Below are 17,342 nucleotides of genomic sequence, written 5' to 3'. Positions count from 1 at the left end.
AATACAGATTCATTTTCTTGTTTGTTATTATTATTAAATAAAATCCCACTGAGATTATGAAGTAAAAAAAAAAGATTAAAATTGATTAAAATATAATAATGTCCAAAAGTTGTGACCTCCTACGTGTATTTTTTAATAGGTTTGGGGCTCCAAGACTTCAAAGCTATAAAATTCCCAATAACTTTTCCCCTACATATCCCCTAACTTTTTCTTTCAAAATCAATATTTAAATCATTAGTTTTTTTTTTTCTATCTTTAAAATATATCAATTTGTTGTTCTTTTTTATTTTCATTTTTCACATTTTGTTCCAACATTTTTACTTCAATTAATCAAACTAATAATTTAATTAGGTAATTAATGTATATTTGTGTAGTCAAACATGTAAGAATAAAATACTACATTAATTGATCATTTTAAAATATTTCAAAATTAGTTCATCCAATAGAGTAAAATTGGTCATTAAGTGTTGAATTTTTTAAAATATTAAAGGGATAAAAGTTTTATTAGACATAAAATTTTAAAAAAATTAAGTTCTGTTAAATAAACATTTTAAACATTTTATTGTATTTCTTTTGGTTTTAGATTTTTGAAAATCATGTATATTCAGTCAAATTTAAGAAAAAATTTTATTAAAAACGATTCTTTTCAATTTTCATTTTTTTTCTTTGTTTTCAATAACATTTTATCAATTAGTATAGAATAAAACAAGAAATTTAGAGGGAGAAGATATGGGTTTATAAACTTAAATTTTAAAAAGTAAAAGAAAAATTAAATAAATGATCTATTAGACACATTTTAAATTCTAGAGAAAAAACAAAATAAAAAATTTATAATTTATTTTGTAATGTTCAAGAACCAAATCAATTGCTAACAACTAAACTAATAAAACAAAAAAATATTTAAAAAGTACAAAAAATTAACAAACTTTAAATTATACAAAATAAATTAAAATATTTATAAAATATCATTAACTATTAAAATAAGATGTTTTGAAAAGTATTTGGAAAATTCGTGTTGTCTCAAAGCTATTTGGAAAATTAGTGTTAATTTCTTTTGTCTTTATTACTTTCGATCTTTTTAAAAAACTGCATTTAGAAGAGTTCAGTTTTTGTAAAACACTAAACTCCCATTTTTCTTAATCAATATCGAATTTTACAACTTGCTTTCCACCATTTTGTTTCCCTTTTACTTAATAAAACACCTTCTTTTTCTTGGGCTTTTTTTACTACCTTTGGATTTAATTCATTGAAATTAATCAATACACACAATTTGAAATTATTATTATAATTTTAAAAGCTAAAATTTAATCCTTATAGTTCCATAAAACCTCTTAAATTTTTTTACATTAAATCATATTTTACTAATTGATTTCAATCAATTAAACTCAAAGAAAAAGAAGATGTTTTTCAGATTAAGAAAATTAAGAGTTGAAACTGAATTCTTCTTGCAAAAGATTGAAAATAAGAAAGACAAAATATTAACATAACTCTCACAAATAGTTTTGTAGCATGCTCATATTTTAATAGTTAATCCATATGAACCTTTATATATATATATATGGATGGGTGGATGGGGTTGTAAACTTTTATTGGAAAAATAACACCAAATTATTAACTGTTTTGAGCTTGGGAATATGTGAATGCTAATCACATCAAGTACATTTAAATTATCAATTTTTTTATTAAAATAAAAAAGAAAAGAAAAGAAAAGTACATCTAAATTAGGGTTTTTTAATCCTTTTGTTTTATTTTACCCTCCTCCTCCCCATTTATCACCGCCGCACACATTCTAATTCCCCAAATTACCCCCTCTTCATATAAAACTATTATATACCCCCAAAACCGTCTTTCTCTATAATATTTTCAAACAAAAACACTTTCCTATTCCTCTACTTAAAATACCATTTTAATTGTTTCATTTTTCTTGGTGTACTTTTTAATAAGTTAATATTTATCAAACAATCACACTAATTTTCATATCAATAAACTAATTAGATGACGAAAAAGAAAAAAGAAAAAAGAAAAAATCAACCATAACAAGCAAGAAGAGACAAATTTATAAGTAAAATTAAAAAAAAGATATATGAGTCAAATTATATTATTATTAAAAAAGAAAAAGAAAAAGAAAACTTAGGAACACGCCCTAATCGTTCACTGTGCCCTAAAAACTCTCAGTCTCAGTCTCTGTGTAGCATGTGAAATTTGTAAAAAAATTAAACAAATATTAATTGAATTGAATTTCCTCAGTTTCCAAAACAATCCCACCAAGTTAACCTGGGTAATATAAACTAACCTGCACCTTAACTTCATATTTTCACCGACCAAGGTAATTAATGACGCAGTAAAAAGAGGAGGGAGGGGGGAAATCTTTTAATTCAATTGATGTAGGAAATATCGGTTATACCCTCTCAGTGTTGGAGGTAAGAAAGGAATCCAATCCAATCCAATCGCCCCTTTTGATGCTACCCTCCAAGTAATTATTATAATTATATAGCCCTAAGCCCGGGTTTGGGGGATTGGATAAATTACGAAAAAGCCACTGCCCTTAAAAAGTTTTCACAATGTACGAAGTGCTCTTATTAGAGGCTTGGTGGTGCTTTTTCTTCTTCTTCTTTTATAATTGTCTTTCCAATGCGTAGGCACAGTGGCACACCCTCCTCCTCCTCCTCCTCCTCCTCCTCTCTCTCTAACTATAGGACATGGCCCTGAAATCTTTGATTCTGTTTTCGGGCTACCCTAGGCTTCAATTTCCTATTTTACCCTTCTAAGTTGTGTTAGTGTAATGGTACATAAGAGGTGTTAGAGAATTGAGAGATGAGTTTGATCACTATCCACAACACGCCAGTTTTTAATTACATTACATGCATTCATACACCTTCTTTAGACTTCATTTCGTGTTTACTAAAGAGAAAAAAATATCAAAGCGTGTCTGCTCGGTTGTGAACTTCACCTCTTGTTTGATCTTAAGAGTTGAAAATTCTTATTACTAAAAAATATTAATTTATATTTTATCAACTTCTTATATAATGGATTATGAAGTTCACACCTTTGTGGCTTCTTAGTTTTTTTATTATTCTACTTCCTACCCAAACATCTATTTAATTTTGTTTAGTAATCATTTGATTTCTTTTAGTTATTGAAAATTAACATTCTTTTTTTAAATTTCCACATTTGTTATTTTTTATTAAAGAAAAGTTGAATAATTCTCGGAAATGCTTTACAACCAAAAAAACAAAGTAGAGAAATTTAGGATGCAACTAATTTTGAAAACTCAAAAAGAATAATGTAAATTTAAAGTTTTTTTTTAACAAATTGGTTAAAAATCCATTCCAACAAAAGATGAAAATTGTTTAGGAAATTGATAGAAAATAAATCAAAATTTAAGAAATAGAAAATAAAGAAAAAGAAAAATAATTATATTGGCGAGCAAAGCTTACATTTTCTTTTGCAATGTTGGATCAAATTAGAAAAAGTTTGTTTGGTAGACTTATCTTTGCTTCATTGGGTATAGTGTGTTGAATGATGAAAGGTACATGAAATTCCAACCAAATGGAATCGTTTTTTTTTTAATATTCTGGAACATTTGTGAATGAAAAATAATTGATTCAACTTTTCGAGATAAAATACTTAAATGCTCCGTTGTATACCTATCTTAATTTTAATTTTATGTCATTCTCGAGATAGTTTCAGTTATGTATTTAATTTGTAAACACTTTTAAAATTTGGTAGTTCTTACTTTCATTTGAACCATGAAAGTTTTTATCTAAGAGATCAAATAGAAAACCATTAAAAATAATTTATGTTTGGAGATCATTTGAAGTACGAACTTGCAGGATTACTGGAATATAAGGGGTGTTAGGAATGAGAAATCAATGGTGGATTGTTTGGAATCACACTGATTGTGAGAGTTGTTCTGGATGATTGTAAATTTAAACCACACCGTGGGAATGTGTACGCATCTACTTGAAGTTGAGGTTGTTTTGGAGGGTGTCAAAGCAATTGAGTCGGATTTGGGATGAAATTACTTCACTAGATGCCGATTTTGATGCTTTGAAGGTTGTTTAAGCTCTCTACGAATGGGGAGTTTTCTTGATTTATATCGCGGATATTCTTTTTGTAAATGACAATATTATATTTTATGTTTTTGTCTTTTTTTTCCTTTGCACGATAACAAAGTTGCTCGTAATTTTACGACTTTGGCATCCTCTCAAGGCTACTACGTGGGATCTAGAAAGAGACTTTTCCTACTTGTATTTTTCTTCTCTTTGAAAGCAATAATTTTATTTTAGTACAACAATTGTAAAGTTTATAACTAAATATCTGATCTGAAAAAAAGGTGAGTACATGTAAATTATTGTAAAGCTAAACTAAAGACATGCTTAGATCAAATAATATAAACTAGATTGAGTTGAATGAACACATATTTTTTTGCATAAATAGTGAAAAAAATATATATAAACCATACTACCTTCAAAAACTCAACATATCAAGAATGGTGTGAGGTTCGAAAAATAAAATAATATATTTCTAACGATGTATCATACATTAAAATAAGTTTGACAAGTAATTAGTTAGGTTATACAAAATAAACCCTTTAATTCTGGAGTCGAGTTATAACTTTGACCATATAGACTTTAAAAAGTTAATATCTTTTTTTCAATTAGACTTTGAAATCGTTGTAAATAGATGAAAACCATTGCAACAACAAACACATGATATATTCGGTAATATACACCAAAGATTAAGTCAGTTTTTAGAATTTACTTAAGTTAGCTATAACCATACAACAATTTAAGTGAATAATGTTGTAAGTAATGTTAGTATACATTTACATGCTTTTTAGGTATTTTTGAAACAAATTTTAAAGTTGAATTATAAAATCAAAACTTTTCAAAAATCTAAATGTATACTTAAAAGTAAATCATATACAATAGTTTGGAATATTATTAATCATTTATATTTGTAAATTTACATTGCCATAACAATGTATAAGATGGACTCAATAATGTCTATAACTTGTTTACATTTCTATTAAAATTTTCAAAATCAACTTAGACATTTCCTTTAATTCATAAAAAAAATACAAAACATTTTAAAAAACAAAACAAATAAATAACCAACAATATCAACACGCTATTATAAAAATATACAATGTTTGTTAATTAATTTAAATAGTTGATTTGAATTTCTTCGTTTTATAGATTTATTTTCCATAAATATCTATTAGTAGTAAAATTTAACATAATGAATGGATGAAAAATGAAAATAAAGTAGAATTGGTATTGAAGTAGTTGATGTGGGTGTATTGTGATATTTAAAATCATATACGTAGAGGTGAAGAACCAATGGAATGAATATAAAAAAGGAAAAAAGAAACCCAAATCAGCTAATGACCGCAGCAAGATAAAGTCATCGTCGTTATTTCAATTTTAAAAACATCAAATAGAAAAAAAAAAGGCATTTCAATTCCAAGTCTCGATACTATAACATGCACACTGCCACTGCCCCCTGCTTCCTCTATCTCTCTCTCTCTTAAACCAAAGCTTCAACCAAGAAGCCATTGAAGCAGCTCCACCAAGCTTCACAAACTCTCTCAACTTTTATCCACATGCTATGCCTTTCATTGTTAAGGACTTTGAAGCTCGTCAGAGTTAGCCTTTTGGTCTTTCCCTTCAACTTTGCTCCTACTACACTGGCTCTGTTATTAAGATTCCGGCACTGAAGTGGCCACTGCCGGTGATATCTCTGATTCCGGTGGAGGAGGCTGTTTCCATGGTGGGTTACAGTCTACCGGGCTTTCGATGGTGATCATTAATTGCTTTTGATTGATCTGAGGCAGTTTTTTCCGGTGTGGGGTTGCTTTTGGATAATATATATATATATATATATATATATATATATATATATTTATTTTTTAAGTCTGATTTAAGTTTCCGTTTTTCATATTCCTCCACCATTGAGATTTCTTTCACATGCATTTTGTCTCTGAAGGTGGTGGGTAAATATATCTTTTATCCGCCATTGAAGCAAAGCAACCATTGGGACGACGGCCTTAATTAACTTTACCGAACCTACGTTTCTTAACGTTATTCGTTTTCATTTTCAAGGTTAGGCTGCTTTTCAGAGCTCTAATGGAAGGAGTTGCCCATGGATTTCTTGAACGATGGCCATTGTATGTTGTAGTTATGTGCTTAAGCTTAATATTGGGTTGTTCATCAGTGGCTTCTCTTTCTCCTGATGGAGAAGCGCTTCTCTCTCTCATTGCTGCTACTGGTTCTTCTGTATCATCGTCCTCTTCTGTTCTTGCGACTTGGAATCCATCTAGCCAAAACCCTTGTGCTTGGGAAGGAATCACTTGCTCTCCTCAGAACAGAGTCATTTCACTCTCTCTCCCTAAAACATTCTTAAACCTCTCGTTTTTGCCTCCTGAGTTGTCCTCTCTCTCTTCTTTGCAACTTCTTAATCTATCATCCACCAATGTATCTGGTTCAATCCCTGCTTCTTTCGGCCTACTCACCCATCTTCGCTTGTTGGACCTTTCTTCCAACAATCTCTATGGTCCTATTCCTCCCCAGCTTGGTTCCCTTTCTTCACTTCAATTCCTTTTCCTTAATTCAAATAGGCTGTCCGGTAAGATTCCTCCTCAGCTTGCTAATCTGACTTCACTGCAAAGTCTCTGTCTCCAAGATAATCAATTTAACGGGTCGATTCCGTTGCAGTTTGGTTCTTTGTTGTCGCTCCAAGAGTTCCGAATAGGAGGAAATCCATATCTTTCTGGAGACATTCCACCAGAATTAGGGCTGCTTACTAATCTCACTACATTTGGGGCAGCGGCTACTGCTCTATCTGGGGCTATACCCTCTACATTTGGGAACCTAATCAACCTCCAAACTTTGTCACTCTATAATACTGAGATGTCTGGTTCAATACCTCCCGAGTTGGGACTTTGTTCTGAGCTAAGGGATTTGTATTTACACATGAACAAGTTGACTGGTAATATTCCTCCACAGCTGGGTAAGTTGCAGAAGCTTACTAGTTTGTTTCTATGGGGTAATGGTCTATCAGGGGCCATACCGTCTGAAATTTCAAATTGTTCGGCTCTTGTTGTTTTTGATGCTTCAGAGAATGATCTTTCTGGTGAAATCCCAAGTGATATGGGGAAATTAGTTGTTCTGGAACAGTTTCATATATCTGACAATTCAATCTCGGGTTCGATCCCATGGCAGTTGGGCAACTGCACAAGCCTAACTGCCCTTCAGCTTGATAATAATCAATTATCAGGTGTAATTCCTTCACAGCTTGGCAATTTGAAATCCCTGCAAAGTTTTTTCTTATGGGGCAATTCTGTATCAGGAACCGTACCATCTTCCTTTGGCAACTGCACTGAGTTATATGCCCTTGATCTTTCAAGAAACAAGCTCACTGGGAGTATCCCAGAAGAAATTTTTGGCTTGAAGAAGTTAAGCAAGCTATTGCTCCTTGGTAATTCTTTAACCGGGGGGTTGCCTCGAAGTGTTGCAAATTGTCAATCATTGGTGAGGTTAAGGCTTGGAGAAAACCAGCTTTCAGGCCAAATTCCAAAGGAGGTAGGCCGGTTGCAAAATCTTGTCTTTCTTGACTTGTATATGAATCATTTTTCGGGTGGTCTTCCGTCCGAGATTGCTAACATTACAGTTCTTGAGCTACTTGATGTGCATAATAATTATATAACTGGGGAAATTCCTCCCCAGCTTGGAGAATTGGTGAACTTGGAGCAGCTTGATCTCAGTCGTAACAGCTTCACCGGTGAAATTCCTCAGAGCTTTGGAAACTTCAGTTATTTGAATAAACTTATTCTTAATAATAACCTACTGACAGGATCAATCCCAAAGTCTATTAAAAACCTGGAGAAACTAACTCTACTTGATTTGAGTTGCAACAGTCTCTCTGGCACTATACCACCGGAAATTGGTTATATGAAGAGCTTGTCTATCAGTCTCGACTTGAGTTCAAACGGGATAAGTGGAGAAATTCCTGAGACGATGTCCAGTTTGACACAGTTACAATCGCTTGATCTTTCCCACAACATGCTTTCTGGAAATATTAAGGTGTTGGGTCTCTTGACTAGTCTCACGTCCCTTAATATCTCCTACAACAATTTCTCAGGTCCCATGCCTGTAACACCATTTTTTAGAACCCTATCAGAAGATTCGTATTATCAAAACCTGAATCTCTGTGAATCACTAGATGGGTATACTTGCTCCTCGAGTTCAATGCATCGAAATGGGTTGAAGTCTGCAAAAGCTGCTGCTTTAATCTCCATCATTCTTGCTGCAGTTGTAGTCATACTTTTTGCTTTGTGGATTCTAGTTTCACGAAATCGAAAGTACATGGAAGAGAAACATTCTGGGACATTGTCCTCTGCATCGGCTGCCGAGGATTTCTCTTATCCTTGGACCTTCATCCCGTTTCAGAAGCTCAACTTTACCATAGATAACATCTTGGAATCCATGAAAGATGAAAACATAATTGGAAAAGGTTGCTCCGGGGTTGTTTATAAAGCAGATATGCCCAATGGTGAATTAGTTGCTGTGAAGAAACTTTGGAAAACAAAGCAAGATGAAGAAGCAGTTGACTCTTGTGCTGCAGAGATTCAAATTCTTGGGCATATTCGACATCGTAACATAGTGAAGCTCGTAGGTTATTGTTCCAATAGAAGTGTCAAGATCCTTCTCTACAACTACATTTCAAATGGTAATCTGCAACAACTCTTGCAAGGAAACAGAAATCTAGACTGGGAGACAAGGTATAAGATTGCGGTCGGGACGGCTCAGGGTCTAGCTTATCTTCATCATGATTGTGTGCCTGCAATTCTTCACAGAGATGTCAAGTGCAATAACATACTTCTAGACTCAAAGTTTGAAGCATATTTAGCAGATTTTGGCCTGGCAAAGTTGATGAACACTCCAAATTATCACCATGCGATTTCAAGAGTAGCCGGCTCATACGGTTATATCGCTCCAGGTAGATTTCCTTGCAAACTTGTCATTTCACAAATCCATAAAAGCCTCTATGTTCATATCATCTGCAAAATGTGATATTTCCTTGGATTTTCCCCAACTAGCGGACTTTTTTCGTCAAGGCTTTACCATATTTTTACATCATTACAAGTTAAAGATTCATCACTGCATCTGTCAAATTTTCATATAGGATTAGTTTGATCATCTTTTACAAATTTGTTTCTAAAATTTCTCAAACTCAATTGCAGAGTACGGATATACCATGAACATAACCGAGAAGAGTGATGTGTATAGCTATGGAGTTGTTTTACTAGAGATACTAAGTGGGCGTAGCGCAATTGAAACACAAGTTGGAGATGGCCTTCACATTGTTGAGTGGGTGAAGAAGAAGATGGCGAGTTTCGAACCCGCCATAACGATCCTTGATACAAAGCTACAGAGTTTACCAGATCAGATGGTGCAAGAAATGCTTCAAACTCTAGGAATAGCAATGTTTTGTGTGAACTCTTCTCCAGCTGAAAGGCCAACAATGAAGGAAGTGGTAGCATTATTGATGGAGGTGAAGAGTCCTCCAGAAGAATGGGGAAAAACTTCCCAACCTCTAATAAAGCAGTCCTCAACTATAAGTTGAAATAATTCTTTCTTTTTCACAAGAAAATTGAGGTTAAGAATCAAGGGAAATGATTGAGATGGAGACCTTTGTAGTTGTAGCATCAAATTGAACTTTCCAATTTTTGTACAGTTTTAGTTTCATGAAAGAGATTTCATAATTCTGAACCTTACACTTCAGTTAGCTAAAATCAATTCATTTTTGCAAATTACATTTTGGTGTTTCCAAAATTCTTGCCACATTTCAATGATTGCATTGAAAACAATATTTAGGTTAATGCAAAATTTGAAAATAACCCTTAGATCAATGACTATGAACTCTCCATCTCTCTACACACAAAAGTAAAATTAAAAATTATTTTTGAAAAGTAACTTTTAATTTTGCATCCATCAAATTTTCTTAATTTGCAGTTGTCTTTTATTATTTTTGGGTCAAAATTCTACTCGTCTTAGACTAACATGTTAATTATCATTTGTACTTTCAAAAAGAGTTCTACAATGATAGTTTGAAGTTAATTATTCAACTATTCAAAATAACAATGGATAGTGTCCAGGTGAGAAAAGGTAACATATGATCATATTACTTTTTGGAGAAAAAGCTGAGACTTTCTTTTGAAAAAATTATTCCAAAACTAACTCTGGAAATCAAACTTAAGATTTTATTAAAAGAAACTACAATTGCTTACAAGCATAATATTTAATATTAAATTTCCAACCTCACTTCCATATTTCTATGTTTCAACGAATTCAAAATTGGAATAAGGGATAAATCAATATTTCATTATATTTAAGAGAAACACACTAAATAACAAAATCTAAATAATAAATTTAAAAATTATAAAAAGAATTATTTATTAATTTATATTTGCTTTCTTTTGAATTTTTTGTTTTAAAAAATATTCATCAAAACCTAATGATTTAATTAAAACAGAGTAAACTCCAAAGTCCCTAACTAAAGTGGTAGTGGTAGTAGTTACCCTAATTTAAAATTATTACTATCAAACAAGAATATGGACATTTGAAATAGAGTGAGAATGTGAGGAGCACACCTTGGCATTGTTCTTCAAAATTTCCCAACATATGAAGTGAAGAAGAAGAAGAAGAAGAAGAAGAAGAAGAAGAAAGAAGAAAAAGAAAGAGACAGTTAGTGGAGGGCATGCTCTCTCCCTTACTGTGGAGGGCACATGCCTTAAGAGACAAATCTTGTCACCTCTCCTCAAGCCATAACCTGATATTCAGCAACCAAGTCAAAAAAACAGGTCAAAAAGTTTCAAACCCTATCATTTATATTCTTTTTCATGGTTGGTTTTGGTCAAACATGAAAAACTATTGATTGATTCCTCAACTTCTTTCATTTTCCATTTCAGCCCTTCAAGATTCATCCTTTTATCTTTTCATTGAATTGTATATTCAGTTCCTCTGCCAAAAGCTTGAATATAACACAAATAATAAACTATGTTAATTTATATAATATTACAACTTACACATTTTATATATTGAAAGAAGCATACTGTTGAAGACATGGCAACCTAATTTTGGGAAGGCTACCTATTAACTGTGCACAAAAAAATAAAAGTTCGAAGGAAGGGTAAGAAATAGTTAATGGAGATGTTAACTTGTTCAAGAGCTAGTAACCGATCAATATCTGCTCAATATAGACTTGAACTTCTCCTAGAATAGTTTCTAGTGGGAAATTAAATTCATTACATTAGTTAAGTAATTCAAAGGATATTTTCTATATATATATATATATATAAACTAATAGGATTGATTATTGTATGTATTTGTAAATATTTTGTTGTTATGTCCTCAAGAGAAAAACAAAGTCGCTCATGCCTATGCAGGTTTGACATCCTCCTAAAGTTGCTCTCTATTACGAAAAGATGGTTTTCCAATTTGCTTCCTCCCTCCCTTCGTGGTGACGTGGTGAGTTTGTTTTAGTTATATTTTGGCCGAAAAAAGAGGATTGATTATCAAAATTCATGTGGCAGAGACCAAACAGAGAATTAGTGATCCAAAGAACATGATGATAGTTAGATGACAAAAATTGATTTAGATCATGAGTAAAAGTTTTAAATCTTAAAGACATAATAAACGTAGTAAAAACTTCGAACAATGAACATCAAACATGCAAGATCCCAAGACCTTTAGAAGCAATGAAAAATGTATCAAGAAAGTCGGGAGCTTGAAAAATGTGAAACGCAAATATAGAAAAATCTATTAGAGTGCATTTGGATTGACTTTCTAAGTGTTTAACGAGTGTTTTATAAGTCCAGAAAAAAATGTTTATAATCACTTTGAAAGTCAATCCAAACAAGCTAGTATTCCTATTACCGATTAAAGCAGCAATAACGTGCACAACTAAAAGTTTTATACAACATATGGAACCACAACTGATACATCATCAACCTTTTCCAACCATGTGCAGATGGCTTGAAAAAAGAGTCATCATGAAATGCATCTCCCATGGAAAGGTATTTTTCTTTCCCCCTTTTTGAATGGTTGATGAGATTTCCATTGCATCAATCAGATTAAGTAACAGAGAACTTTGGGCTGCAAAGTCTATGTACAACTTTGAGGATCTTTTCACTCAATCATTTCAAAACTTAAAACTAAAAAAGCCACTAGAGAATAATTAATGCTAACAACATAAGTTCCCAATCATACCTGATTAACAACTTCATAAAGTTTAAAATCTAAAAGGAATAATACATGACATTCACCTCAGTCTATATTAACTAATGAATTGCCACTTTATGACTTCGGGGAAACTATTTCTTTAGTACATGTCCATTGGGGGATTACTAAATCCATCACCCAAAACAAGTTCCTAACTCATCAAGCTAAGAAAAAGGCCAAAATCAATAGCAATCATAAAATTATCAAATCAGGGTCTACAAAAAAAAAATATATATTAAAAACATACAGTTCATTTTGTGCAAAAGTTGGTGTAATGATTTCTAAAAGAAATAGTTGGTGCCATTATGACAGATCTTAACCAGACGTTAGAAGATGAATCAAAAGGACAATTGGTAGGCCAAAACGAGTATCACTAGTTTTATTTCACCATCACTGGAGTACAACTTAAGCTTCAAAAAGTAACAACAAAAAACAAAGGAGAGGAATAAAAACAAGTCAGGCTTCCCTGGTAACAGGTCACACTGCTCGTGGATGCAAGAGATTTTAGCGTAAAAGAAATACATGACCTAGAAGGAAATTAGTAAAATATTTGAAAAGGCATGAAATCAGAATATAATTTTGGGTATACAGAGGTACCTATGAAAGGTGCGTCAATTAGAAATACTTAACAGAAAATCAAGAAGTTATACATCAAGCTTTATTATGCAGTTGAAAGTAATAACTTCTAAATATGTTCCAACTAACTACTCTCCAAAATTATTCACTGAGATTCAGCAGCCAGTGTAAGCTACAATTTTATGATTGTAAGTTGTCAAGTAATTTTGGGTACATCCTAAAGACATTCACTTTCTAAGTTCAATGAATGTCTCCTACTTTTCTTTCCTACATACACATGAATCCATGATCTCTCTCAGTTTCATGCATATTCCTCAGGGTAGGTCCTTAACCACTTTTCTTTTGCTTGGGCCTCAACTCAATCACTCTATATTGTCCTTCAAAGAGATTCTGTCCCAAACTGCTAGAAAATTGGGGAACCAGAGTTTGTGCCTAAAGTTGTAGAAGATGAACTGGTCTACAAACTCTTAATTTCTTTGAACAGATAATGACATTGGTGGATGGAACTTCAACTTGGACAGAAGATCCAATTACATGGTATTGAATTAGCCAATCAGGAATAACAAATATTGATCGTCAAACCTTTATTCTCAAAGGAGTTTTAAGACTATTCTTAAACGTCTTGTAGAAAGAAATCAGAGCAAAGTTATCAGTCTCTTGTCTTCAAAAGAAGTCTATAAGGTACTTAGAGGTTTAGAGAGGATTAGTACGGTACTAGTAAGGACACACGAGATATTAGCTATAAAGTTAGTGTATTTGGTTATCAATAGAGAGGATTGAGAGAAGGCAAACAATTGTTGAGTGATTTAGGGCTTCGGTTAACACACTCAAGACGAGTGGTTCAAGATGCCTTATATTTTGTTATTTTAGTAGTTCTTGATCCTTTATATTTCAATATATTTCAGTTCTTAATTCCTGTTAGATAGTATAGTACCCTAACAAAGTCTAACCCAATTAAATAAGCCATGACTGACATGTGGTGGACTTCCACCTTGCAGCAAAGTGATTCAGACAATCCGGCAGCAGGGATTGGGAAATTTGTGCGTACCGCTATTTCAGAGAATATGGTCTTGCTTAATCCTTACAACGAAGAGTCAAATATGCATTTTAGAATTCAGGTTCTTTTAGAACTTTTAGAGATTAATTACAGAATAAGGTCATGACTAAAAGCATGTCAATTTTTCTAATCCAAGTCATCCAAATATTTCTCTTCACTTCACATTTGGAGTGCGAGCTCAACAATATCATTGTTGCAAGTTATCTACTTGCACGTAGTTAGTTGCCAAAACTACTATACACCAGTACTATCAAGTAACTGGTAGGAAAAACTGTAGTATTGTTGTTGTCATGTTGTGCACTTGAACAATCTCCAACTTTGAGTTATCTATAAAGTTTTGGTTCTTTGTAGAGGCAATCCAAAACTAAAGCAATCTTAGAGAGAGCAAAATATGCACTTAGGAATAATCCACCATCACTCTCTAAAACCAATACAATGCTGCTATTAAGATGATAAAAGAAAGTTGAATCTCATTCCTGTCTTTACCCTCCCTTGGATCATCAGAGTTGAAAAATGTCCCATCTATATGTCTCGACTTAGTTTGCATAGGAATCTAGTCACTGTTTACAAATATTGCAGCAAAGGCAGATCAGTTTCAAACAGATTATTTCTACTTCATTTATGACTAAACCTCCACTTTGCATTAAAAACTTATGTATCTTTAACCCCAAAAGCAAAATATTAGATTGCTAATCTCACAAAATTCCATAAAATTCAAAAGTACGGATTTCAAACAAATGAACCAAGTATTTCACAAACTTGCTGCCTAAACACTTTTTTTTTTTTTTTTTTTTCTTGTTTTCCTACAACAGATCACAAGTCATCATATGCACACACACATAACACATGAACACATGCGCGTCCACAACTCAAAAGTATTCACATGGACATACACAAGCGCTTGGGCGTACATACAACAACACACCTGCCCACGCACAAGCACACAGCTTTCCATACATGACACAGCATAGTCTTTAGCTTCCTGAAGAACCACTCACTATAGAAATTTCGTACTACGATTAAACCTCAAACAAGAAACTAGTCATTTCAAAGAAGACACCTGCGATAGGACATTTCCATGTAACTCCAAAGGCCGAACTGAATTGATATGTATATATAGACACAATGCTTTCATGGGTTAGTTCAGTTATCAATTACAATACGATAAACGAGATTCCCGATCACCAATGACCGAACCATTTAGAACAAATGTCAAATTGGAAAAAATGAAGTACATATTTTTTTAATTTCTGGCAGTAGCATCTTTTCTCAAAGAAGAAACAACTAAACAAGTTCCTCCTCGCCGTTCCAAACCCTAGAGCTTGAATTATTAACGCCAGATTTGCTATCCCAGTCACAAGCAGCAATCAAGTAAGAACCTGAATGGGAATTTGATATGTTGAAAATTAGGAAGAACAAAATAAAATACATGAACCTCAATTACTCGTCAAGCTGATTAAGCTCAGCCTTTAGCTGCTCAATCTTAAGCCCCATTGACCTCTGCAGCGCCTTCCTTTCGCTGTCAGACAACTTCGCCAGAAGCCCCTCGTACAGTTCTAAAACTTCTTTGACAGCATCCCGAGCACACTCAGCCTCTTCATCAAAATATACAGTCTCTTTAGACTCCATAGCTGACTCAATTTCTTCTCTAGCTTCGGCGAACTTGAGATTGATCCTGTCCACCTCTCTAACCTGATCGAAATCGGGCTCCGACGAGCCCGAAGCACCGCTGTAACTCCGAAAACAGTGAAGCGATACGAACCGACTATTCAAGCTCATTAGGTAGGGAAAATGGAGATCATCTGCTCGCCATGGCTTCACAGAGAAGTCCAGAATTGGGCGGAAGGTAGAGGAAGATGAAGAAATTGAAGGCTGAGATATCCGAAGAAGGAATCTGTGGAGTGGAAGGCGTGAACGAGGGCTCATTTTGAGGAATTGAGCAAATAGAATGAAGATGTGAGAAAAGGAAGAAAGGAAACCTCAGTTCAGCGTTATGAGGGGTTTTACACGTAATAAGACGCAACACAGCCAAATATTTACGCATAATGGCATCCCTTGGTTTGGTTTGGTTTGGATTCTAGTTGAAAATGTAATTTTAAATCTTATTATTTGAAATTCCAAAAATGATTCTAAATTATTCATTTTGTTTGGAATAAGAAGAATTTAAAATGGATGTATTTTAATGGTAATTTAAATATAACAAGGCATTAAGAATTTACTAATATAAACTTTTATTTAAAATTTTGGTTTCAAGAGTTTTTATTTAGTAAAAAGTAGAATCTCAAATCAATTTAGATTTTAAAATTATTCTCCCTTATAGATAACAAACAACCAAATTCATTTGAAATAGTTATGAATTTAAATTTAGCAAAATCGTAAGGTTTTAAATAGAGCATAAGAGTACTTTTAGGTGATTTTAAATATAATAAATTGGTATTGGAGTGCCCAAAAGATTTTGGGACTAAATGACTAACCGCGGACCGATAGAGCAAATGGACGACAACCAAGAATAGGAGGCGAAAGCAATCTCCATTTTCTCTCCGAGAACTAATTATATTGAAGAATTCCACTAATTGGAAGCTCGTACAAATCTAGTGGACAATGAATAACATTTGATTGTCCGTTTTGTTGGTGGTCTACGATTTTCCATCAAGGATAAGGTCAAACTCAAACCATTATTTCTAACCTTATCGAAAGTCATTACCTATGCAGAATTGATGGAGGCTAATTCAAAGAAGACTTCTCATCCTCAATCTTTGAGAGATCAAGAGAAGAAGAAGAGCCTTGATTAAAATGAGAAAAAGTCATAAACTACCTCTAAGAAGCCGGTGGAGAATTCCTATCAATGATCCAATTTAAACAAGTGTTTTAGATGTGGACAAATTGGGCATCTCTCCAATGATTGTCTTCAACGAAAAACCATAGCCTTTATGGATGAAGAGAAGATTTGAATAAAGATAAAAGTAGTGTTTAAACAAGAAGAAGAGATCTTGAAACCCGATGATGGGAAAAGTTTTAAGTTTATAAATTCAAATGTACTTCTAGATAGAGATGGAAACTATCCTAAAGAAAATAACAATAAACAAATCAAATGAACCTAATCCATACTCTAGAAGTGGAAGGTTTAATTCTCGATCTCTAACAATTATTAGACTAAAAAAAATCAAATCCTTTTAAGATTACAATATTTTTTTCCAAAGATCTTGAAATTATTATTAAAACATTATTTTAAATAGGAAAAAACAACAAACTATAGTAGCAAATTATGTTGGATACCTAAAAGGTTCGACCAATATTTAAATTGTAATGGATAATGTAAAAAATTGCTTTAGAATTTTTTTAAATATGATACTGAAATTGCAAAAGAAAATTTATGAACACATGGAAACAATGATAAAAATCAAATATATATACAATCAAAA

General features: G+C 32.7%; 2 protein-coding genes and 1 long non-coding RNA gene across 3 annotated transcripts; 2 read left to right on the top strand and 1 right to left on the bottom strand.

Moving 5' to 3' along the window:
- The first annotated feature begins 5,401 nt into the window (after window positions 1-5,401).
- Window positions 5,402-9,820, top strand: LOC101212866 (probable LRR receptor-like serine/threonine-protein kinase At1g34110). The gene is made up of 2 exons (XM_004140958.3): window positions 5,402-9,003; window positions 9,248-9,820. The coding sequence occupies exons 1-2, from the start codon at window positions 6,132-6,134 to the stop codon at window positions 9,628-9,630; spliced, it is 3,255 nt and encodes a 1,084-aa protein (XP_004141006.2). The 5' UTR covers window positions 5,402-6,131; the 3' UTR covers window positions 9,631-9,820.
- A 773-nt stretch (window positions 9,821-10,593) lies between these two features.
- LOC116404343 lies at window positions 10,594-14,277 on the top strand. The gene is made up of 3 exons (XR_004217180.1): window positions 10,594-10,867; window positions 11,453-11,534; window positions 12,037-14,277. It is a non-coding gene; the product is annotated as an uncharacterized LOC116404343 (long non-coding RNA).
- Window positions 14,278-15,015: 738 nt separating this feature from the next.
- Window positions 15,016-15,935, bottom strand: LOC101219561. The gene has a single exon (XM_004140901.3). It carries the CDS (start codon window positions 15,844-15,846, stop codon window positions 15,361-15,363), a length of 486 nt encoding a protein of 161 aa, XP_004140949.1. The 5' UTR covers window positions 15,847-15,935; the 3' UTR covers window positions 15,016-15,360.
- Window positions 15,936-17,342: the final 1,407 nt, after the last annotated feature.

Source organism: Cucumis sativus, chromosome 6 (genome assembly GCF_000004075.3).
Source record: "Cucumis sativus cultivar 9930 chromosome 6, Cucumber_9930_V3, whole genome shotgun sequence".
Classification (NCBI taxonomy): domain Eukaryota; kingdom Viridiplantae; phylum Streptophyta; class Magnoliopsida; order Cucurbitales; family Cucurbitaceae; genus Cucumis; species Cucumis sativus.
This window is presented reverse-complemented; position numbering and strand designations above follow the sequence as displayed.